The sequence below is a fragment of the Talpa europaea genome, assembly GCF_964194135.1.
Source record: "Talpa europaea genome assembly, chromosome: 7".
NCBI lineage: Eukaryota > Metazoa > Chordata > Mammalia > Eulipotyphla > Talpidae > Talpa > Talpa europaea.
Window position 1 is genome coordinate 81,053,985 of NC_140074.1, and position 24,362 is coordinate 81,078,346.

Here is a 24,362-nt window from a genome sequence, read left to right on the forward strand (position 1 = left end):
GATTGAAAATCTTGGTCCTGAGTCGCCAGAGGGAAGTAATACCATCAGCCTAAGCATTGCAACAGTTAAATAGCAGCAGTGACTATTAGCTGGAGCTGGTAATGGCAGATTGTACAAGGAGTTTATCAAAGAAGGCAATTAGGGTACTTTGGGGGGGTCCTAGAGAAAAGCAAAGAAAGGACTTACACTGGAAATCGTGTAGGAGAGTCATTTTGGTGGAAGAGGAATATAGGAAGAACCAATAATGAGTTGGATATCCCACCCATTTCTTTTTGCTGAAGAGATTAAGAAGCACAGGAGCCTCGACAAAGGATGCTGAGAAAATATCTAAGTATCCCTGACTTTCTGTGCTTGGATAAAGCTGGCATGAAGACGTGCATATGTTGTCTTTTTGATTTCTGAGCACTTGAAAAATTTTTAACAGATTCATATAATACTAGTTGTCTATTTTGCCTCTTCCGCAGGAATTCAACTAAGTTCTCAGGAGTTTACATAGTACTTGGAGCGAGGGGTACACAGACTGCAGAAATCAGATTGTAAATTCAACCTGACCTAACTTACCCTAGTGGCCCCTGTGTATAATCTATGCAAGTCTAGCCTTCACAAGAGAGCTCAGACGTTGGTAACTTGTGATTCTGACTGATTTTGCTTCCTTTCGACATTCTTAAAATAATCACCCAAAGCTATTCGTATTTTGGCTTTCTGCTTTTCATGGCTGGAACGTTAAAACAGGACTGCACTTCAAACTGGGCAGACATGGCTAGGGTGTGAATAATGGATGGGCAGCCAGACGGGCACAAAATGACCCACGTGGTGCCCAGCGCCATCTGTTGGTGGCAGACAGAATCGACAGGCGTTGGCTCGGGCTGATTTTAATGACCCCCATGGTCCCCAGTTGACTATTAGCTGGAGCTGATAATGGCAGATTGTACAAGGAGTTTATCAAAGAAGGCGATTAGGGTAGTTTGCAAGGGGAGAATCTTCTGAGCATTTCAAGGTCATTTACTACTCAGTCTGCCACCAACCTTTTATTTTCTTTCTCTACTGTGAAGGTATGGCGCGGCACCCTGGCCCGTATGCAGTACAAGAGGACCAAGGCAGCTGTGGCGATTATCAGATGCTACCGGCGCTACAAAGTGAAATCCTACATCCGCGAGGTGGCCAAGCGCTTCCAGGGTGTCAAGACCATGAAGGACTATGGGAAACATGTGCAGTGGCCCACCCCGCCTAAAGTGCTCCGCCGCTTCGAGGAGGCTTTGCAGACAATTTTTAATAGGTAAGAATGAGGAGTGTGTATAACGTCCATTTATGGCACATGCTCACTGGAGAGTCAGAAATTGGGGGCTTACGCATTTTTGCTTAGCTTACGCTTTTACTTTGACCTCCTCTCTTAGGGTTTATAGACTTTACTTACTGAGCACATGTGTTTGTCTCTCAAAATAATGGGATAGCAGTGTGCCACAGCTTCTGGGTCTAGCCTGCTTTAGTTAAGCCATCAGCACCCTCTCTACTTTCATTAGCAAAAAAACAACTTTTTATTAAAATCACCACACAGTGCAAACTGGAAAGTCTGTTCATGGTTTCTTGTTTTTTTTTAAGATATGAAATACAGGTGCCTCTCATGAGACAGGTACTCAATGAATCAATGGTCTTATCCTTTTTTTTTTTAAGATTTTATTTATACAAGAACTGGGATACAGGCCAGAGGCATGGGAGGGTAGGAGGATTCACCAAGACAGAGTGGGGAGCAGAAAAGGCAGATCGACTGAAATACACTGCTGAGGGGAGCAGTGGGCAAGTCAGGAGAGGTCTGCCACACCATGTGGGTATCTCCCTGGCTGGCCGGGAATTGAACCCGTGCTGCATAGGCTGCAGACAACTTCACAGCGCTGTGCTCAACCCACCAGGGAGGCCCCTCATGATTTCTGAGCAGTGGTTCATAATCCTGCTGTACCTTAAAGCCACAAAGAGTTTGTAAAACACACCAGGAGTCCTCCAGAAAGTCCTGGAACAGGGCCCAAGCAGAGTTCCTTTGTAGAGTTTCTCAGATGATTTTAAAGTGCCAGGGAGAAAACAACTCTTAGAGCAAGCTGTTTTTTAAAATAAAGAAACATCCATGTAAAAGTTGATACCTTTCCAACTGATCTTAGTTTTTTATAAACTGCCCTGAATCTGAGTTTGTCATTACTCATAGGTCCTTTCTTCTCATTTTTTGAGTTTATTTGTTGCCAGTGCCAGTGTGCACCAGATATATTTAGCTGTCTTAGATACAGCCATCTAGTCACATAAATTAATGGTTCTCAAATGTGGTCATTTGGTATCACAATATTCCACAAAGAGCACTATGAAATAATTGATTTATGAATGTAAAAGAACTAATTTATAACTCTATGCTAAATCAGATTTTATCTTCCTTTAGATTTTGTTCTGTGTAATTGGTGGCAGATAGCAAAAGAAAAAGCAAAATGCATAAGCGAACTTTTTAATATGTATCTCATTTGCTTTTTTTAATAAAAAAGAAATTATCTAAAAAGAGAAAATCAAACAATAAAGAATTATTGAAAGCACACATACCACAATTCTCAGCTCACATACTCCAAGTAAAATGCTAGTTATAAATCTTGACAGGCTATTGAATGCTGATACAAATTTTTTCATTAATGTTATCTGTAACCTGCATTTTTGACATAATTTTAAAGTAAGCTTTATATGAACAATGCTCATTTTAAGTGAAATACTATAAAAATATATAGGCTATAAAGTTGACATCCTCCAGTTTGTGAGAAAAAATGAAAACTTGAATGAGAACCAGGACAGTAACCCAGGTGGAGAGAAGTAGACACATTCGGAGGCAGTATGGAGGCAGCTCCACAGAGCTGGGTGATGGACGCAGAGCTCAGAAGCCACGAGCATCCTGAATAAGCCTGACCCTCGGATTAGGTTTCCTGAGACCCCCCACGCTCACTTACCTGGGCCTCTGTGCACCTGGCCAAGGCAAGGGCCATGACTGGTGGCCCAGAGGAAGGCCAAAGACGGAAAAAAAGAAAAGGCTGAACTCTGCCACACCTTCCCTCATCTCCCCATTTTATTCCTTTCCCCTGAGATACCACACAAACAGTTACTTTGTATCCAAGTTTATGCCTGTGCCAGCACACATAGGCACACGAGTGGGAGAGAATATGACATGCAAGTTAAAAAGCACAAACCCTGGAATTTGGGCTCATTTTCTAGCTTTGCCACTGACCAGATGTATAAACCTGGGCAAATTAATTAAGTTTTGGAGCCTCGGTTACCCTATCTGTAACAGGGCTGTAATAATGGTACCTGCTCATAGGGTTGTTGAAAGGTTTATGAGTAGATTTATATAGCATTTCAGGTAGTGCCTGACACATACTCAGCACTAGGAAAACATTTGCTCATACTGTGAATATATATATGCATCCAGAGCATTTGGGTTCTTTTTATGTACAATTGGGATTATAATGTGGTTATATATATTTACATAGAATTAAGTCAAGGAGTGCTGTACATGACAAAGTGCTATATAATATTTTTAATGACAGCAAAGAATTAATTGATTTTGGTTATATTGCATTGTGACCTCTATAATCTTATTAGATTTTGGGGTTTTATGCATGGCCTGAAATTTATTAATTTTTGTGAAATTCCATTTAATTATGCAGCAAATTCTTACTGCCTGCTGAGCTAGGTTCCAGGGATATGGTAACAAACAAGAAAGATGCCAAAGACAGTCCACCCTTCTCAGGACTTACAGTCATGGTAGCATTGAAAAAATGTGTCCACTCTGTTTGTTAACTGTATTCTCTGTCTCTGCCCCCTTCTCCCTTCATCCCTCCCTCCCCAAATGAATCACTTTTGTCAACCTCATCTGTAAAGGGTCAGTTAGTAAATAGGTTTTGTGGGCTACAAATGGTCTTCACATATTTTGCTTTGTTATGTTTTCATTGTGTTAAACGTGTAAAAACTACTCAGCTGGAAAGCAGCAGAACACCAGGCCTTGGGCTGGATTTGGCACAGGCTAGTTACCAGCTCCTGATCTAATCATTGTGTCCTATCTAATCTAATCTTGAATTTTTTTTGGCACATCAAAAACTGAGAGGCAAGGAATATGTTAAAGGACTCCATCATAATTGTGAGGTTTCTATTTTGTTCTCAAATTTCAGTGTGGGGCCTCCCCTGGTGGCGCAGGCGGTTGAGTGGAGCGCTGTGAAGCTCCACAGCCTCTGCAGTGACATTTCGATCCCGGCCAGCCTGCGAGAATCCCACATGGCGTGGTAGACCTCTCCTGTTTTGCCCGCTGCTCCCCTCCACAGTGTCTTCGGTCCGTCTGCCTGTTCTGCTCCCAGCTCTGTCTCTGGTGAATCCTCTCACCCTCCCACACATCTGGCCTGTACCCCAGTTCTTGTATGCATAAATAAATAAATAAATCTTAAAATATATATATATTTAAAAAAAATTTTTCAGCGTGTGTCCAGCTGTGTTTAGACTCACGCCTGCCTTCAGAGTAATTCTTTTTATTCTAGGAAGGCGGGGGCCTTCTTTGTGCCCAGCTTTGTCCCCCTTTCTTATTTCTGAGGTTGGCGATCTTTATGGGTATGGCTATCACTGCCCTCTGCACATGTTTTTAGATGGTGGTTTGCTCAGTCAGGATGAGAGGCACAAGTCAGGCCCAGATGTGCCAGCACACCTCTGTAGTCAGTTGGGTATGGAGGGCAGTGAGGAAGGGACAGGCTGACCAAGCACAGAGACTGGAAACATTGGCAGAGCAAGGGCCTCACCCACCAAGAAAGAAATGTGGGCTCAGGCCTAATTGGAGCAGTTACTTAGCAAGGCACTTAGTGTCAGAGGATGTTCCAGTCACCAGGTCTTTGACTTTGACCACCTACTGCTCCCAAACTGTTGCCTTGCTCCCAAACCCCTTGTACCACCAGGGAGGCCCAGTACTTGTTTTTCTTAATCAGAAATAGATTATTTTTAATCTATGGCTTCAGTTGCTTATACCAAAAGACCTTGGAGTCATCTTTAAATCCTTCCTGCTCCCTTGTCCCGACATCCAGCCTCTCTATAGTAATCTTAGTCTGTTCCATTAGTGTTGGTTAGCCATGGAAAGTAGAGATGAGGGTTTCACTGTCATGCTGAACTTTTTCCATGGATAATGTTTTGGCCACCCGCTGTCTCTGACTGACTGCTCTGGCATATATGGTTAGCCATCCTGTGAGCCGTTAGCTGGCACAACTCTCACTGTGGAGTCTTTTACCTCCTCCCCTGCCACCAGCCCTTAATACTTTGGGCTAAAGATTCTCAGGCCATTTCTGCTGAAGGAGTCCGTCTCCTTCCTCTGTGTGGATTGCCCAATATGGAGCTGCTTCTCCATGAGATCCATCCCATCAGCTCTATATCTTCCAGAAAGTCTTCACATCCTCTAATTTATTACAGCATTACCATTTTCTGGTGTTGCCATAGATGTGTTTCCTTATTTTTATATTTATTTAGTAATTTCAGAAGGAACTTGAGAGAGAAAACATTTAGCTCCAAGTCAGAATCTTGAAACAAGAAAACAAGACTCTCTTAGGAAGATCTTAGAGATGAAAAGAACCTTACTAACATTTTCTGTATATAAATTGGGAAAAGAACACCATTTTTCAATTTTAGCTGAGTCTCACGCACACCTCTGCAGTCAGTTGGGTATGGAGGGCAGTGAGTTCCATGGAAGCAGCTTGAGAGCCACTGCCCTTGCTTATTTCTTCTGAAATAAGGAAGTTCTCAGTTTGCTTCCACCCTCCCTACTTCAATGCTGTGACCTAAGTATCAAGGGGGCCTAAGTATCAAGGAGGCCTAAGGTGTAGGGCTAAGAGCTTAAAAGACTCTGTATTTGTTTTTCTTAATCACAAATAGATTATTTTTAATCTATGGCTTCAGTTGCTTATACCAAAAGATCTCGGAGTCATCTTTAAATCCTTCCTGCTCTCTTGTCCCCACATCTAATCCATCAGCAAATCCTATTGACACTTCTTTCAGAATATATCAAGAACCAACACCTAGCTCCCCTTCCCCCAATGCCTCCCCGATCCAAGCCCCATCCTCTACTATGTACACTGTGGAAGCAGCCTCCTCACCGGTCATCCTGCCCAGCTCCCCTTCAGCCTTGCTCAAAACCCTCAGTGGCTTCCCAATTCCTTCAGAGTAAAAGCCAAAGTCCTGATGATGTCCTTCAAGACTCTGTAGGTTCTGGCCCTAATTCTCCCTCTCCCTCCCCTCCTCTTACTCTGCCTGGTTCTGCCTCAGTGTCAGAAGACTCCTGGCTGATCTTCTGGCACACCTGGAAGGCTCTTACTTTAGAGCCTTTGCACAGCTGTGTTGTATTCCTACAACACTCACTCAGATATCCTAACAGCTGGCTCCTTCACTTCCTGTAGGTCTTTGCTTATATATGCTTAGCAGCAGTGCCTCCCTCACTGCCCTATATAAGTAATCCACTCCCCATTCCTTCCCTGTGCAGCATTCTTATCCTCGTTTCCTGCCTTATTTTCTCCAGAACTCTTGCCAGATGATATATACTGTATATTTCACTTGTTGACTTGTTTATTGTCTGTCTCTCTAGATTATAAGTAACTATCAGGAAGGACCTTCATCTGTTTACTGCTATGCTTCCATTGTCTAAACAACATCTGGAGTTCAGTAGGTGTTTGAAAATATTTGTTGAATGAATAAATGATGAATTCAAAGTTTCTGAGCCCTAACTCTAAATATTGTGAGAGCCCAAGCATCACTAGGTTGTAGTTGAATTGCTCTCAAACAACAAAGCTAGTTTTACCGAATTAGCTTTCTGCCTAAAACAGGTTCTGTGTATCTCTTGGAGACATTTTACTTTTTGTAGGTAGCATGTGGTGGTTTAGTTTCATTCTACTTAATTGTAGATTCTACTTAATTGTATTTTTGAGAGTGAATGAGATTCTAAAGTCTCCTACATTTTGATTATTTACTTGTAGATGGCGAGCATCCCAGCTCATCAAGAGCATACCTCCTGCAGACCTGCCCCAGGTCAGGGCAAAGGTTGCAGCCATGGAAATGTTGAAGGGTCAGAGGGCTGACCTTGGACTGCAGAGGGCCTGGGAAGGCAACTATCTTGCTTCGGTAAGTCCGGGAGAAAAAAAAAGTAGAAAGTCAAAGAGATTTTTCTCCCAGAATTTAGACAAAGATGACACATTCAGAAACAATATTTCTATGAGATACTAAACTGAAAGATTTGATTGCTGCTAAGTATATAATATTTGATGTTTCACCCACTTTAAAAAGGGCTCTCTATTTTGTAACCATGTCATAGGTATACTTTGTAACCTGGCTTTTGCCCATTTAAACCTTCCTGTGTATAAATCAGCAACTATATTTTAATTACCACCTTGATATTAATTATTCCCAAAGCAACATTTCTTCTTTCCCATTCTATATTTTAAAAATTTTATAGAACCTTTGGAGTTAAAACAAACCTTAAGTGGGTTACCATCTGGAACAGGGAGATAAAATACGTGAGAAACTACGTAAGTATTGTTCTAAGGCTGTGCATTGAAAAATGGCCTTTTTATCTAACATGCTAAACAGACTTATTTTACCACATTTCTTTTTCAGAAGCCAGATACACCTCAGACCTCAGTCACGTTTGTCCCAGTTGCTAATGAACTGAAACGAAAAGACAAATACATGAATATCCTCTTTTCTTGTCACGTTCGAAAGGTAAGAAAAAGACCGCCTTGAAAAAAAAGAAACAGTTCTTATGAAACTTACTTAAATATTACTACAGTGAAACATAACAAAAGCTACGTCATGAGTGAGCTGTACCTTTGTAAGGCATTGATGAATGATTGTGACTATCGAGTTAGGCCGTAGAGCCTTCCTGAGGGAGGTGGGGGGGGGGCCTCCCTGAGGTCAGGGATTGTGTTTTACTGCCTGTGTATCCTCATAGCACCTGCTGATCTGCCTTGTCTGTAATGGCCATTACTACTTTTTTATACATGGTTCAAAACTATTTTTTAAGATTTATTTATTTATGCATACAAGAACTGGGGTACAGGTCAGAGGTGTGGGGGGGGGGGTGAGAGGATTCCCCAGAGACAGAGTGGGAAACAGAACAGGCAGACTGACTGAAATACACTGCTGAGGGGAGCAGCGGGGGAGTCAGGAGAGGTCTGCTGCACCATGTGGGTAGCTCCCTGGCCAGGATCGAACTCGTGTTGCAGTGGCTGCAGATAGCTTCATAGGTTGCATATTATACCCCTTGCACCACCAGGGATGCCTGGTTCATTCTATTTTTTAAAATCAGGAAAAGGGAGCAAGAACATAGTATGGAAGAAGGAGAAGGACTTAGTGAGATTTAGAAGGGGGTATGGGGGACAAAGGACACAGAAACATCAATTCCAAAGAGCATCTGTACCCCTATGTTTATAGCAGCACTGTTTACAATAGCTAAGCTTTAGAAACAACCCAAATGCCCAAAAATAGATGACTGGATCAAGAAGATGTGGTACATATACACCATAAAATATTACTCAGCATTCAAAAAAGATAAACACATGCAATTTGCAGTAACATGGATGGAGCTAGAAGGGATCATGCTCAGCGAAATAAGCCAGAAAGAAAAAGAAAAATACCGGATGGTCTCACTTATAGCAGGAATCTAGAAAACTTAAATAAGGGACCAGGAAAATGAATAACTATAAGAAAGTGAAAATCAAAATCAACAAACAAATGAAGACCCAACATACTAAAACTATGGGTTACAACTGAAATACTGCTTTAATGCCAAAGTAAAAAAGATGAAAGATTGCAAATTGATAATCTAATCTTCCATCTTAAGAAGCCAGAGAATATTCTGGTTTCTCTTCAGATTGTATAACTCTTTCTCCTTAAGATATCAGAGAATCAAGAACAAACTAAAATCAACACAAATAGAAGGAAAAAATGATAGGTTAGACAGAAATTAATCAAAGACTAGAGAAATGATAGAAAAAAATGTACAAAATATAAAATTGGTTCATCAGCAAAATTCACAAACCTTTAGCCAAACTGATCAAACACTGTCATAGAGGAAGATTAAACCATGTAGTTCAAGAAAATATAGCCATTAGTGTTTGAATATTTTTTTTTTAACTGAAGAACCATTGGCTTACATCCTTGTTGGTATTTTGAAAGTATAGGATCTCCCCCTCCAGATGTAGACACCTTAGCATACCTACCTCCAAAGCACCTATTGTCCTCCATCACAGGGTACTATGCGCTCTCCCTACCTTTTTCTCACTCCACAACCCCCACCCCATGCCTATGGTCAACTTAAAGGGTTCGTTTTAAAGTCTTTTTCTTACCCTTTATTTGGTTTTTCTCTAAGTGACACCATCTGATATTTATCTATCAACTTCTGGCTTACTTCACTTAGCATAATCCCTTCTGGCTCTATGTTGCCACAAATGGCATGAGTTAATTTATTTTTTTATTGCTCAGTAGTATGTATATGTACCACATCTTCTTGATCAACTGTTTGGGGACACTTGGATTGTTTCCATAGCTTGGAAGAGATCAACTCAGTGTAATGTAGACATCTTAACAAAATACAGAACAGCCGGTTTTAAAGTTAGAATGAAGTAAACATCATCAAAGAAAGCATGCCTGCACTATTTTGGTGGTTACCGAAGTCCAGAGTAAAACTCCAAACTCCTAGATCCAGAAACAGTATTTATACATGTACCTAGCATTAATCAGACCATCCAAAATGATTTTTGTTAACCAGATTCATATACACATACAAAAAAGTGTTAAGTCGTAATGCCAACTTAACAAAGGAATGTATCATTTCAGTGAATCCTCATATCTACTAAAAGCTTTCCTTTTAAGTCCCAAGATATCTGGAAAGTCAATTTATTCATCAGAACAATTGATCAAAGCGGTTGGACAGCTTTAAGAATGATGTTGTCTAGGATGGGAAAGTCAGCTTGATCTGATTCTTTCTTTCCATTGAAGACATTTGTCTGTCTGACCACATGTCTCTCCCTGGATCCTGCTGAATAAAAACTGAAAAATTCCTATATATGTAAATTCCATGTAAAATAATATTTCTTCATACTGTAACTTAGATAATGTCTTCTATGGAAACTTTTTTCAGTTCCAAGGACATACCAAAGTAAACTCCATATGATTTCAGTGAAACCATCTCTTTATTCTCTTGATACTTTTTGAAACAGCCAGCCATCTCCCTCTAACTACAGCTATAATATGTCCTTTAAGGTGGGAGACTTCCACAAATAGCTACTTTCGCTCACAAGGTGTTTTCTCCTGGTCTCACTCAAAAGGAATCCTTACCTCTGGCCCCTGGGGGTGCTAACTAAACCTATAAACATCACTAGACATGTGTAGGAAAAAGCAAGGGGATGGGGGTTTTTCTTTGGTTGAGGATTTTAGCTTGGGTAATAGAAGATGAGACTGTCTAATGCTGAGTCTGTTATCCAGTTTTTCTATTTATCGGTTTAAGTGGAAGAAAATAGTTTCTTTATCATTATTTTAATTAAGTCTAGATTTACAAGTTTACATGTGTATGTATAAAAGATTTTCTTCACCATTTTGATTTTGCTAAATTATGCAATTTAAAGCTCTTACTTTGCTTCATGATGCCCTTCTCGCTCACTTGATTCATTCTTTAAGGAAAATTTCAATTGCTAAAACAGGAGGTAAAGATTTTTGACCCATTGTGTTTAGAAATATCGTGCTTTTTAATTCAAAGGGTCACGTTTCATTTTTTTTCTGTGTGGAAGGACTGGGATGTAGCCCAGAGGTGCAGGGGGTGAGAGGATTCACCAGAGACAGAGTGGGGAGCAGAACAAGCAGATCTACTGAAATACACTGCTAAGGGGATTAGCAGGCAAGAGAGGAGACGTCTCTTGCGCCATGTGGGTCAGCTCCCTGGCCTGGGATCAAACTCAGGCCATAGTGGTGATAGCACTGAGACTTAATGCATAGGCCACCAGTCAGGTCCCCAAAAGTATACTCTTTCTAAGTGTAGCTTCCGATAATTGCTGCTTTGAAGGTTTTTTTTGTTGTTTTCTAGATTAACTCATGAATATATCATAAAAGGACAATATGCGCCACTACTGTGGTCTGTTGTTTTTGACTCTTGTGTAAGCTAAGAGTAAAGGTTTTTTTTCCTTACTATTTTGCAACACATTCTTATGTTTCTCAATATGACTTTACAAATGAGGAGCACTACTTATTATTCAGGTTCCATTTTAGATGTTCTCCTCCATATTCTAAGATGAATACAGGTGTTGATTGTGTTCTCCAACATGGGTTTCACAAATCAATGTTCTATGGAATATTCTTTTAAATGTTTTTGGGAATGGCTGGGTTGAACAGCTGAACATACATTTTAAGTACAGAATTCTCAGAGCCTTTAATACATACATACATGGGTTTTGAGCACCAGAGGGGAGGTTGAGGTTTGTATTATTTTCAAACCCACTTGACTTGGAGCTCTTCCTTGCACAAAGCCTCACATGAGGCTAGTGTTTATAGAATAATTTAGAAAAATGCTGGTGCAAAAACACCATCTTGTTTCAAGTCTTCAAGAAGTGCCAGGCCTCTTTTATGGCAGAATTGTTCCTGTATAAAGTAAATACTTTATTCTTGGTAGTAATTATTTCAACATATAAATTCTTTTACTCTTTTAAAAAAGAAAAGATTTATTTTTATTTTTATACAAGAACCTGGGTACAGGCCAGATGCGCGGGAGGGTAAGAGGATTCACCAGAGACAGAGTGGGGAACAGAACAGGCAGGCTGACGAAATACACTGCTGAGGGGAGCAGCAGGCAAGACAGGAGAGGTCTGCTCGCCATGTGGGATTCTCGCCTTCTCGCCGGCAGGGATCGAGCCAGTGCTACAGAGACTGCAGACAGCTTCACGTTGCGGCGCTCAACTGCCTGCAACACCAGGGATGCCTGTTTTACTCTTATTTACAGATATAATTTTTGTCAGGTTTGATTTTTATTTTTTTTTAAGATTTTATTTATTTTTATACAAGAGCTGGGGTACAGGCCAGAAGCGCGGGAGGGTGAGAGGATTCACCAGAAACAGAGTGGGGAACGGAACAGGCGAATTGACTGAAATACGCTGCTGAGGGGAGCAGTGGACGAGACAGGAGAGGTCTGCCACGCCATATGGGAATCTCCCTGGCCGGCCAGAAATCGAACCTGCACTGCAGAGGCTGTGGACAGCCTCACAACATCACGCTTAATTGAAAAATAAACTTTGGTTATAAAAGAAATGTTAAGACAACTGACTGATTCTGAAACTTTGAGACAAGAGGGAATTATGTCCAACCCACAACAGTGTATCCTGCTATGCCCCATTTACCTGTTCTAAATCAGTATGTCCTACCAATGCTTACATATTTCAGATTTTTTTTATTTTTTCACTTGATCTTATTCACATAATTTCAGAAAATATCTGTAAATGAATTTGCAGAAAAACATTTCCAAAACATTTCTATCACATGAGAATATATACTAAGTATATGAGATTTGATTTATTTTTTTTACAAAGTCAAAATGAGTTTGTCCAAAGAATTCAGAAACATAATTTGAAAGGATACATGTTCATTGCAGCACTATTTACAATGATCAAGTGTGGAAACAACCTAGGTGCCCAATGACTGATGAGTGGATAAAGAAGATATGGTATTATACAAAATGAAATGCTACTCAGCTATAAAAAGAGATGATATCTTGTCATTTGCAATAGCATGGATGGACATGGAGAGGATTGTGTTAACATAATCCTTTACATATTTCAGATTTCTGATTATAGAAAGATACTTTTCTGAATAAAATTATAAGGGAAGCTACTAGCAAGTAACACAGTGTTGCAAATGCAGATACCTGCGTTTCTCCTGGATCCATCGGGAAGGTTGTCTGAGCTGCTGGCATTCTCTGTACAGTCTCACAGGGATGGCTGGTTATAAAGGTTTGCCCACTGGAAACTTAGACCTTAAAGAGAGAAATAATATTGGGCCTCCCCGGTGGCGCAGCGGTTGAGCGCTGGGTTGCGAAGCTGCCCGCGGCCTCTTCGACGCAGGTTCGATCCCCAGCTGCTCCCCGGCCACCGGAGGAGGGTCCCACATGGCGCGCAGACCTCTCCTGCCGCCCGCTGCTCCCCTCAGCAGTGTGCTTCGGTCCTTCTGCCTGCTCTGCTCCCCGCTCTGGCTCTGGTGAATTCTCTCACCCTCCTGCGCTTCTGACTGTACCCAGTGCATGTATAAACAAACAAACAAACAAACAAATAAATAAAACATGCCTCTATTTAAAAAAAAAAAAAGAGAGAGAGAAATAATATTAACTTTTGCAAAAGACAATTTCTAAGATAGAAGAAAAATGTATAAACAGATCTCAGTAACTGCAACCATGAGATTAATTCATTGCGGATCAGCAGTCCATGTGCTTACATAGTGCATACTATGTTAGACGATGTTTCCTTAAAGAAATCGCTTAAAATTTTTGCGGTCTGCTTTCTTCAGTGCAGAAGTGAGGTTTTTCCAAGACCAAACTGGGCGATGGACACTTAAGCTGTTGAGCAACTGTGCTTTCATTTGTCCCTTGGAAACTTTTTTAGATTTTGCAACCTCCTTTGTGTGCTCCAGTCCTCTTCCGGTCAGGTTTGGGAGTTTTGACAAGTGTACGCATCCTTGTAAAGCCCACCCTATCAGGACAGAGAACAGTTCCATCAGCCTAGAAAGCTCCTTTGTGCCCCTTCCCAGCCAAGGTCCATCACACCAAAGGCAACAACTATTCTCATTTCTTTCACCTTACATTAGTTTTGTTATTCCTTGACCTTCATTTCCATATACATGTACATAGGCTTTTTTTATTTTTTACATCATTGTTCATTTTTAAACAATATTTGCTTTCCCCCACCCCTTCATTAGTTCCCATAGAGTTTCCTTCACCAATGCACCCATGCACCATCACCACAGTCCCCTGTGCTTCTCCCTCTCTCCCTCTGATCCCTCTCCCTTCTCCTGCCCTGCAGTATGTCTCTGATTTATAATTGTTTGGTTTTGGTTTGTTGTGTTTTGTACTGTTACTTTTTTTTTGGTTTTTTTGGTTTTTTTTTTTTAAGATTTATTTATTTTTGTATAAGAGCTGGGGTACAGGCCAGAGGCATGGGAGAGTGAGAAGATTCACCAGAGACAGAGTGGGGAGCAGAACAGGCGAATTAACTGAAATACACTGCTGAGGGGAGCAGCGGACAAGACAGGAGAAGTCTGCCCCGCTGTGGCCATGTGGGACCCTCGCCAGCCGGCCAGTTACTATTTTTTTGCACTGAAGTCTTATTTGGTTCCCCTATATTTCTGCTAATAAGTAAAACCATCCAGTATTTTCCTTTTTTCCTTCTGGCTTATTTCACTGAGCATAATTCCTTCTAGTTCCATCCATGTTGCTGTGAATGGCATGAATTTATCTTTTTTGATTATTGAATAATATTCCATTGTGTATATGTACCACATCTTCTTGATCCAGCCATCTATTTTGGGGCATTTGGGTTGTTTCCAGGTTTTACCTATTTAAATAGTGCTGCAATACACATAGGGGTACAGGTGTTCATTTGAATCAATGTTTTTGTGTCCTTTGGATAGATCCCTACAAGACCATAATAATTAAAACAGTTTGGTATTGGAACAGAAACAGACACACAGACCAATGGAACCAAATAGAGATCCCAGAAATAAAGCCACAGCTATATGGACAACTGATCTTTGACAAAGGAGCAAAGACTATGCAGTGGAACATGGACAGTTAGTTCAACAAATGGTGCAGGGAAGGCTGGACCACAACATGCAAAAAAATGAAACTAAACCACTACCTCTCACCATGCACAAAAATCAACTCAAAATGGATAAAAGAACTGGAAAGTGAATTTGTCAGTCTTATTTACAACTATTTTTGATAACTTATTTGTAGCTATTTTACAAGGAGAACAGCAACTTTTTTATCACACTTCCAATTTTATGATGACTTGTCAAAACTATGATAGTGGCTAAATTAATTGGAGGTAGATTAGTGAAATTCTAGTCAGTAGTTTAATTACCACAAGATTAATAAGTAAAAGCAACCTCTTTTGCCAAACAGCTTCAACTGTGAGTGTAAAAACACAATGTGCTACATGACTATTTTAGCAAGTGTACTTTTTCATAACAAGCCTCCATGGCCTGAAAATTACAAGTCACCTTTCCTTAAAATTTTGAAAACTTTCCAACTATTAAATGAAAGTGTTTACCCTTTTAGCAGAGAGGTGTAAACAGTAACTCAACTTTATAATGAGAAGATACAGGTTAAGGATAGAGGTAACTTAATTGTTTCAGTATTAATATGTATCGGCCAACCTTCTTCCCTTCCTTTGCAAATAAAAAGCAATGATATCACCAGTGTCTTACATTAGCAGAAACAAGCCAAGAGCTCCTCATATTCCAAAAATCCTTTAAAAAACCAAAAGACCTTGTACCTTGTGCCTTTTTTCAGTATTATTTTTTTATTTCATCATTAATTCTACATATCCTTAATACTGATTCTACAACTGTGTGATAGAAGTTTGGAAAAAAGAGTGATTATCTTTCACTTCATAAACTGAAGAGGTTTTAAATAGAATGAGTGCTTGAGCATTATCGTGAAATGCACATCAATAAAGAGGAAAAGGAGGGCGTGGAAAATTATAAACACTTAGAGGAAGCATAACATGAGGCAATGTACAGAACAGGAACAGAGCTCTTAAAGAAATAAAGTTAAGTAGAATCATGGCATATAGGATAACTCTTGAAAGTCAACTAAAGGGAGCCTCCCTGGCTCCTAGGTGTTAAGTCTTAGCACTATCACTGCTGTGGTCTGAGTTCACTCCCTGGCCAGGGAGCTGACCCACATGGCGCAGCAGACCTCTCCTGTCTTACTTGCTGCTCCCCTCAGCAGTGTATTTCAGTAGATCCACCTGTTCTGTTCCCCACTCTGTCTCTGGTAAATCCTCTCACCTCTCACACCTCTGACCTACACCCCAGTTCTTCTATGCAAAAGATAATAATTATAAAAGAAGAAAAAAGAAAAGTAATCACAGGCTGAGTGGCTCTGAGTGGCAGATCTTGCTAGTCAAAGCACTGTGTTCAACAACAGTGCTTAGATCCCACCTCAGATCCACTGAACTGCTTCTGCCTGACTCCTGCCCTGTGGGGGCACTACTGCCTATTATATGGCCCATTCTCTTATGGTCAGTCATAATTATGAGACAATTGTTTATGCTTTCAGCAGTAGAAAGGCCCTATACATTTTTGAACATGTAGATTTAGTGATATACTGTCATTATACTTTAGGAAATCTAATCTAAAATGCACCTGCCTATGACAAGAAGATTGCTCAAATGGGTAGGTTACATCTTTTTCTTACAACTAATGAAGTTATTGAGATATAATTCATGCTATTCACCATTTTCAAGTACATAATTCAGTAACTTTAAGTATATTTGTAGTTGTGCATCCATCACCACAGGTAATTGTTTCACATTTCATTGGCCCGAAAAGAAACTCCACTCCCCTTTATTTTATCTCCCCAAACTTCCCACTTCCCCCAGCCCTCCTCAGCCACTAATCTGCTTTGTCTGTAGATCTGCCTATTCTGAACATTTCATACAGATGGAATTATACAATATGTGGTCCTTTGTGTCTGACTTCTGGCAAAATGTTTGAAGGTCCATCATTGTTATAGTGTAGATCTGTACTTCATTCTTTTTATTACCAAGTTATATTCTTTTGTGTGGATATATCACAATATATTATCCATTCAAAAGTTCATGGAAATTTGGGTTGCGACTACTTTTTTGCTACTCTAACTACAACTGCTATAAACATTTGGGCACAAGTTTTTGTATGCATATGTTTTTACATAGGGTATTTCTGAGTCGTATGGTAATTCTGTGTGTAATCATTTAAGAAATTCCAGACTGTTTTCCAAAATGGCCACATCATTTTATATTCCCACCAGTTATGACAATAGTTTCCACATCTTGCCTAACATTTGTTATTATTCTCTCTCTCTCTCTCTCGCTATCTCTCTTTCTGTCCTCTCTCTGTCTCTCTGTCTTTTAATTATCATCTCAGCAGTTCGAAGTGGTATCATGTGGTTCTGATTCACGTTTCCCTGATGGCTAATGGTGTCCACCATCTTTTCATGTGTTTATTGGCAATTTGTACATATTCTCTGGAGAAGTGTCTGTTTACTTTCTTCACCTAGTTTAGTTGGGGGTTTGTGTTTTTATTGCTGAATGATATATTCTAGATGCTGTATATATTGTATGATTATATATATTATTTTATATAATATATTATTCTAAGTAAAGTCCCTTTACCAATACACAATTCACAAAATTTTTTCTGTGGGTTGTCTTTTCATTTTCTTTATACTGTCTGGGCTATATTCTTTTAGTCCTTTAATTCTTCTGTGTTTTTCTGATTTTCCTTGTTGAATTGTAAAAGTTAGATAATAAATTCTACAAATCTGGGAACTGCTACTGTTTTCTAGGTCCCTGTTGCATCCAGTAGTGGCTAGTGATTTAAGTAAAACAGATCATGGTACACACTTATGAAAGAATGTGTCTCCACAGCTGGCCAGCTCTGTCCCTGTTCCTGACAGATAATTCGATTTAATTCTTGATGAGACATTGTTTTATTGGTTTGTTTTCTCACAGGTGAATCGATTCAGTAAGGTGGAAGACCGAGCAATTTTCGTCACTGATCGTCACCTATATAAAATGGATCCCACTAAACATTACAAAGTGATGAAGACTATCCCACTATACAATGTAAGTATTCTGTTTCTCTCTAAATAAAGGTGTTTGTGGTCTCTTATCCTGCTGTTTGTGGACCACTCCTCGTGTATAGAATGATTACTAGCCCTTTGGGGCTTTAGGGCACCTATGGATTCCTGAAATTTCATGCCAATTTTAAGTTTTCTACAGACTTACAGATTTCTATAAGAAGGATCCAAGCATTTAATAGGCTAAAGTGTAAGAACTGTGCCTTCTACCTTTCTCTATACCTCATCCTACTCACTGCTTAATTATGGTAATGTGTAATATGCTGATTTCTTTTTTTTTTAAAGATTTATTTATTTATATAAGCACTGGGTACAGTCAGAAGCACGGGAGGGTGAGAGAATTCACCAGAGCCAGAGCGGGGAACAGAACAGGCAGACTGACGAAATACACTGCTGAGGGGAGCAGCGGGCAAGACAGGAGAGGTCTGTCGCATCATGTGGGACCCTTGCCAGTGGCCGGGGATCAAACCAGCGCTGCAGGGGCTGTGGGCAGCTTCGCAGCCCAGCGCTCAACCGCTGCACCACCAGGGGAGGTGATTTCTCAAGATTTTTTAATATGGAAATTGAATCAGCTAGAAAATAGTAGAGAACTACTTTATGAAACTATTACCTCTTTTTAAAATGTACAGTGCTTGCTGTCTCTAGATGTCCTTTTAACTATTAAAGTTTTATACATCTATAATTGTTGGTTGTATACATCTGATCTAAATCTACTCAGTTGTTTTCTATCCCCATAGGGTTTTCACTTTCTGTTATCAATTCTCATTTGAAATATGAAATTTGGTGGGTATTTCTTTGAATATCAATATGAAAGGTTTTTTTTCCTCCTGTTTAATGGGGTCTGCTTTACAAGGAGCCATTTGTTCTGATTCTCCAGAAAGAGTCAAGTGGACCACTAGTGTCTGGTGATTGTTCTCTGTCTTCTGGTTCTTATAGTGTGAGGTCTGGTTTGTCCAATAATGGGATTTTTGAGGTGTATTATTCAAAGATTATTTTAACCTTTTGTCTTATGCAAAAGGGAATAAGAAACATTGTTTGTTCAGTTTTATTTTCTTCAAACAGGAGTCCTATTGGTTGTGAGGTTCAAAGAAGGTTAGCTATTCTTGGCTTTGATCGATGACATAGAACATCACTACAGGCTGTTACCCTAATTAGGGTTGAGATCCTTCTCTACTGTACACTCCCCACCAACATACATGCACATATATACCTTTCCCCCTTTCATTAGAAAGGTTAATAGATTGCAACTGAAAAGAAAATTATATTCTAGACATTCTTTATTTGTATATAGTTTTCTTGACAAAAACTTGTAATCTTACATACATTTGCAATTTAAGCTTAATAACCCAGCAATCTAAAAATCAGAGTAGAAGGAAGATAAGGGAGAAAATCCAATCTTGTCAAAGTCTAGTGAAGCATGAACCAAACAAAAATAAAATATATTTTATTTCTTAAGAGGAGATCAATGAGGCATATGATATAAATTCAATAGTTAAACAAGTCTTTGAACTGAAATTCCTTTATCCAAACAATATTCCTTTTTCACATTGACTGGTATATATTTATAGTTGCTGTTCCCTTTCATCATCATCATCGTTACTGTCATCAGTAATACATATCATAAAATTAACGAAGTTTATCACTATAGTAAAGGTAATGCTGTGTCAATAGGATGCATTGTCGCAGACTTAATCAGTGCTCTGTCCAGGGTAGACACAGAGCTAGAAATGCCTAGCCACCCAGTGACTAGAGGGTGTGTGGCTATAAATTCTCCAGTTATCTCTCTCAGTGGCCAGAATAATTCTGGGGTGTGTTTTATACCATTTCCTGGAGCTTCTCTACAGGAGTCAGCTGCAATTGCCCACAGTGGTACCTGGCCTAATAGTGGGCCCTCCTGTCTGCCGTCCTTCCCTGGACCACCTCCCACTCCCTTACCAGTGTCTCTGCACCTCCCGATCAACTCTGTGCTTTTCAGTCTTGGTCTCTAGCTCTGCTTCTGGGTGGAGCTAACTTTGAAGGAGTAACTACCTCTTATGGGAGGGAGCAACTCCATCTGTAAAAAATGTTTTTAAGTCTGTAGCAAATATGACAAAATACTGTCTGATTGATGGGGACATGAGCATTTGTTATGTTATACTTAATATTTTTTAGATAAAGATATTTTGAAATTAAAGGCAATGCATAAGGCAAGGAACCTTTAAAAATTAATGATTAATGCTGGAGGAATAAAGGAGAATTATTTTGCATTTAATAATGTTGCATTTTGGGTATTGGTGAAAGTATATATTTTATAGATAATTGCAAGTCTATTATAAAGGGGGAAGGAATTCAGCATTTAGGGCTAAAGAGTGGAGCCAAGTATAATTGGAGATTGAAATTATGAGTCCAGAGGGATGAAGGGAGCAGATTATTCAAGAATGTCCATGGTTAAATAGTGGGAAAAGGAGACTCACTGATGGCAATGGAATAAAAAGGCAATCTTTTTTCTTGGCCTTCCATTTTCTCATCTCTCCTTTAAAGTGCTAAATGTGCTCTGATTTCCCCTTTAATTCCATAAGCTTATGAATTATTCTAAGAAAGAAAAGAACTTTGAGAATACTCTTTTTCAGAATCAAATTGAAAGTTTTCAGAAACCAGAATGATCACTGAAAATATATCGTGAAGGGTCTCATACTTACCTGCTCTTATCTTATGTGTTTCTACTTTTCATTTCTCCTGCATGGTTCCTTTCCTGGAAACTGGTTGGACTTTTCTGGCTTCTCTGAACAGATTGTGACCATATACTATCTTCAGGAATGTTTATTTTGTTTTGAATCAGAATGCACATGGTAGGAAGAAAGGATTCTCACAAACCAGGAAACACCCCCATTCCAGTCTCGGGCATCTCTCAGGATCTGTGCTGCCTATATGCTCCCCAGCAACAGGAGCACTTTGACAGCCAGAGATTCTGCCATATTTGCAGTTTCTATTTCTCTTTGTGTGTCTTCTTAACTAACAATTACCTTGTGTGCCAGCCAGCCTAGACTAGCATAGACTAGCCTGGCATAGGTCTAAGTCAGCCAACCCAAGAGAGATTTACCTTCAATAACATATTGAACTCAGTGTCTCAGATGAGCCCTCACCATAGCAACCAATTCTGCTTGATCCAGATTGGTACTTTACTTTCTTGTCAAGCTCTTGCAAATCTTTGCATAGTCTTTCCTGACTTTTTCTATTGTTGAACAAACAATTGCTATGACTCATTTTGGGCATCATTGATCTTAGACCCAAGTCACATTTAGACCTTGGTCATCTTGGACATGGTCACAGAGCTTACTGAATGTTGGGGTAAATGGTTATGTTTTTCCAGTGGAAAGGAGCAGTGGGAGAGAAATATTTCAGATAGGCCAAGTTCATTAGGCATCCTTGGGTTCTCGGACTCTGTCCACCTATCTGTTCCAATCAGCAGGGTCCCAGTCTTTGTCAAACAGGACTGACACTGTGCCATGTATTTAGAATCAATAATTTATGATATGTGTGTGTTCTGTAAGGGGAAAAGATCAAAAATTTTAAGTTCATTTATTTCTTGTGAGGCAATCTTTGTTTCATATGTAAATATTTAATTTTTTGAATACCGCACAAAGCTATTATCCTGCAGTCAACTACTACACTCACATTATCCCTCAATTATTATTTTGTTGTTGTTATTAACACAGTATTTGTCTTCCCTGTCAAACCCAGAGCCAGCCACTTGGCTGCCTAGGGAGGTGCGGGAAAACAGCAGAGGAGTCATGTGAGAAAGAACTATGGGAGGGAAGACAGCCCCTTCACATGATGAAGAGGTTGAGAAAGATCAGGCAAAAGAGCCCCTTGGCTCTGAAAGGCCAAAGACTAGAATGGCCAAGGAGAAGAACCATTGCTTCAGAGAAGGGTTCCTGGTATAACCAATGATGAGGCTCCCAAACACAGTGGATGCCAGCCCCATAACTAGCCCCATGAATTTGGCTGCTTTGCCCATGTCCTTTGAAATGGCACTGGTTGGGAAGCTGCAGCTAGGAATGAGTGAGTTCAGTGGATGTGGGGCTACCCAGTCACTGAGGCTCTCATCTGTCAGCGACTCCGGTGGTTTCAGCACCACAACTCCGTGATCTGCTTGGCAGCTGAGAGGTGCTCCTGACCAGGGAAGGGCAGAGACGAACTTGGTGCAGGCACCCATTTTCAGGGAGCTGCTCCCAGTGCAGGAGAGAAAGAGAGGGCTCTAAATTATTTTTTAAATATAAGAATTCATCAGGTCATAATCTGTTGTTTTGTTCTGGCCATCTTTTTAACTTTGCAAAATGGCCAAGTCAAAACTTAAAAGAATGAAAAGAACTTAAGATAACCATTTTTTCTGTCTTAGTAATCTCCTTCCTCTTCTCAACCTTTGCTCCATCATCTACTCTCACCATCATTCTAACAAGTATAAGTAACAATAGTAGTAACTTAAGTCCTGGTGCTATTTCTCTTTGAAAATGAATTTCTGAACTAGAGCTTAATATATTTGTTGTACTCATTTTTGGGAACAGCACCCTATTAGAATAATGATGTTCAGGCTTCTTCTTGAGCTTGGGGTGATTTCAGTAAAACTGACATTATTGGAGTGACAGATCTTTTGAAAATTTTACTGGCATGTGGCACAGACCTTCACCCGCCCTTCATGGCTGAGCAAAATATTTTAATCTTTTTATTGAAGTATTCCCTGCATGCAGAAAGGAACTCAAATCTTCAGGGTTTACAACTTAATGAATTATCACAAAGTAAATTTATTCTGTAACATCACCAAAGTCGAGATATAGGCCATTAAGAGGAACACACACACAGACACACACACACACAGAAACAGAGAGAGAGAGAGAGAGAGAGAGGTCCCTCCTGTGTTTCCTCTACCTTCCTTTTCAGAGGTATAATTTTGTTCATTTTGAATTTAATGTAAATGAAATCAAACACTATTTATTCCCTTTTTTTTTACTTCCTTCAACATTGTATTTGTGAGATTTATCCCCTTTATTTCCATTTTATTTCCTATAACTCCAGTTGCTCATTTTCTTTGCTATGCAGTATTTCCTTGTGAAAACATTTGTTCATCCACATATGGACAGATGAATATTTGAGGGTTTTTTTGTCATTCCGGTGCATGTCTTTTATTGTGTGCATACATTTTCAGTGGACAAATACCCAGGAGTGAAATTGCTGTTCAACTTTAGTAGGTAATTGCAGCTTTGCAAAACAGCTGTGCCATTTACACCCCCACCAACAATCTAAGAAAGTTTCAGTTGCACCAATTCCCCCAGTCTTTCAGATTTCAGCTACTACCATAGGTTTGTGGTGTTACACATTGTGTGGTGGTGGAGATGGGGTTGTTTTTCAGCTTTGTCGAGATATGATTGACATATAACATTGTTAAAGTATATAATATGTTGATTTGATACACTTATATGTTGCAAAATGACTACCAGAGTAGCATTTGCTAGCACCTCCCTCACATCACATAATTACCATTTCCTTTTCATGATGAGAACATTTAAGATCTATTCCCTTAGCAGCTTTCAGTAGTAATACAGTATTATTAGATATAATCACCATACTGTACATTAGCTTCCCAGAAAGTATTCATCTTATATTAGGAAGTTAGTGTGCTTTAACCAGCATTTCCCCATTTCTGCCACGCGAACCCCTGGTAAACACCACTCTGTTCTCTGAGTTTGGCTTTCTTAGATTCCACATACAAGTGGTACCATACAGTATTTGCCTTTCTCGCAATCATTCCACTTGGCATAATACCCTCGGGGTTCATCCAAGTTTTGCAAATGACAGGATTTCCTTTTTTTATGGCTAAATAAGATTGCATTATATATGTATATACTTACATGTGTATAGATATGTATGGAATCTTAAATAGTGCATATTACATATATGCATACAATGGAATATTGTATATAGAGAGGGAAGAGGAAGACACTGATCTCTAGTTCTTTCTATATTCTGTTAATACATATGTGCCCATATGGCAGTGATTTGTGTTTTAATGGGTGTCTTTGAACATTTTCATGTTAATGTAGCTCAGATTTATCAATTTTCTCCTTTAAAGTTGATGCTAAGTTATTTTTAAGAAATCTTTCCCTTCTCACAGTCATGAAGATATTCTCTTCTGGTCTATTCTTTAGGCTTTATTGCTTTGCCTTTCACTTTGACGTCTACAGTCCACCTAGAATTGTTTCTTGCATATATGTGAGGCCACAGGTATTCATTTCCACCCCATGTTGATAAACAGTTGACCTAATACCAATTCTTGAATAGGTCATCTTTTTCCCCATTGCTCTTCACTGTTCTTTTTGTCTTAAATATGCCCACATGTCTTTCTGCTTTCTCTGCTCAAGTCTAGTGGTCTGTTTGCTACCCTTGTGCCAATTATTGTCCTAGTTACTGTTGGACAAAG

At 39.6% G+C, this 24,362-nt stretch overlaps 1 protein-coding gene and 1 pseudogene across 2 annotated transcripts in view; one reads left to right on the forward strand and one right to left on the reverse strand.

Annotated features, from left to right (window-relative positions):
* MYO1D (myosin ID) overlaps positions 1 to 24,362 on the forward strand; it is a gene marked incomplete at both ends in the record, with an annotated part of 325,320 nt that overhangs the window by 178,630 nt on the left and 122,328 nt on the right. Inside the window, 4 exons of the mRNA XM_084238296.1 lie at positions 1,053 to 1,276; positions 7,011 to 7,155; positions 7,648 to 7,752; positions 17,781 to 17,894. Coding sequence (XP_084094422.1) covers positions 1,053 to 1,276; positions 7,011 to 7,155; positions 7,648 to 7,752; positions 17,781 to 17,894 — 588 coding nt within the window. The remainder of the gene's footprint in view (positions 1 to 1,052; positions 1,277 to 7,010; positions 7,156 to 7,647; positions 7,753 to 17,780; positions 17,895 to 24,362) is intronic.
* Positions 21,715 to 22,103, reverse strand: LOC311174140 (ATP synthase F(0) complex subunit C2, mitochondrial-like; annotated as a pseudogene). The gene has a single exon. The product of its transcript is annotated as an ATP synthase F(0) complex subunit C2, mitochondrial-like (transcript).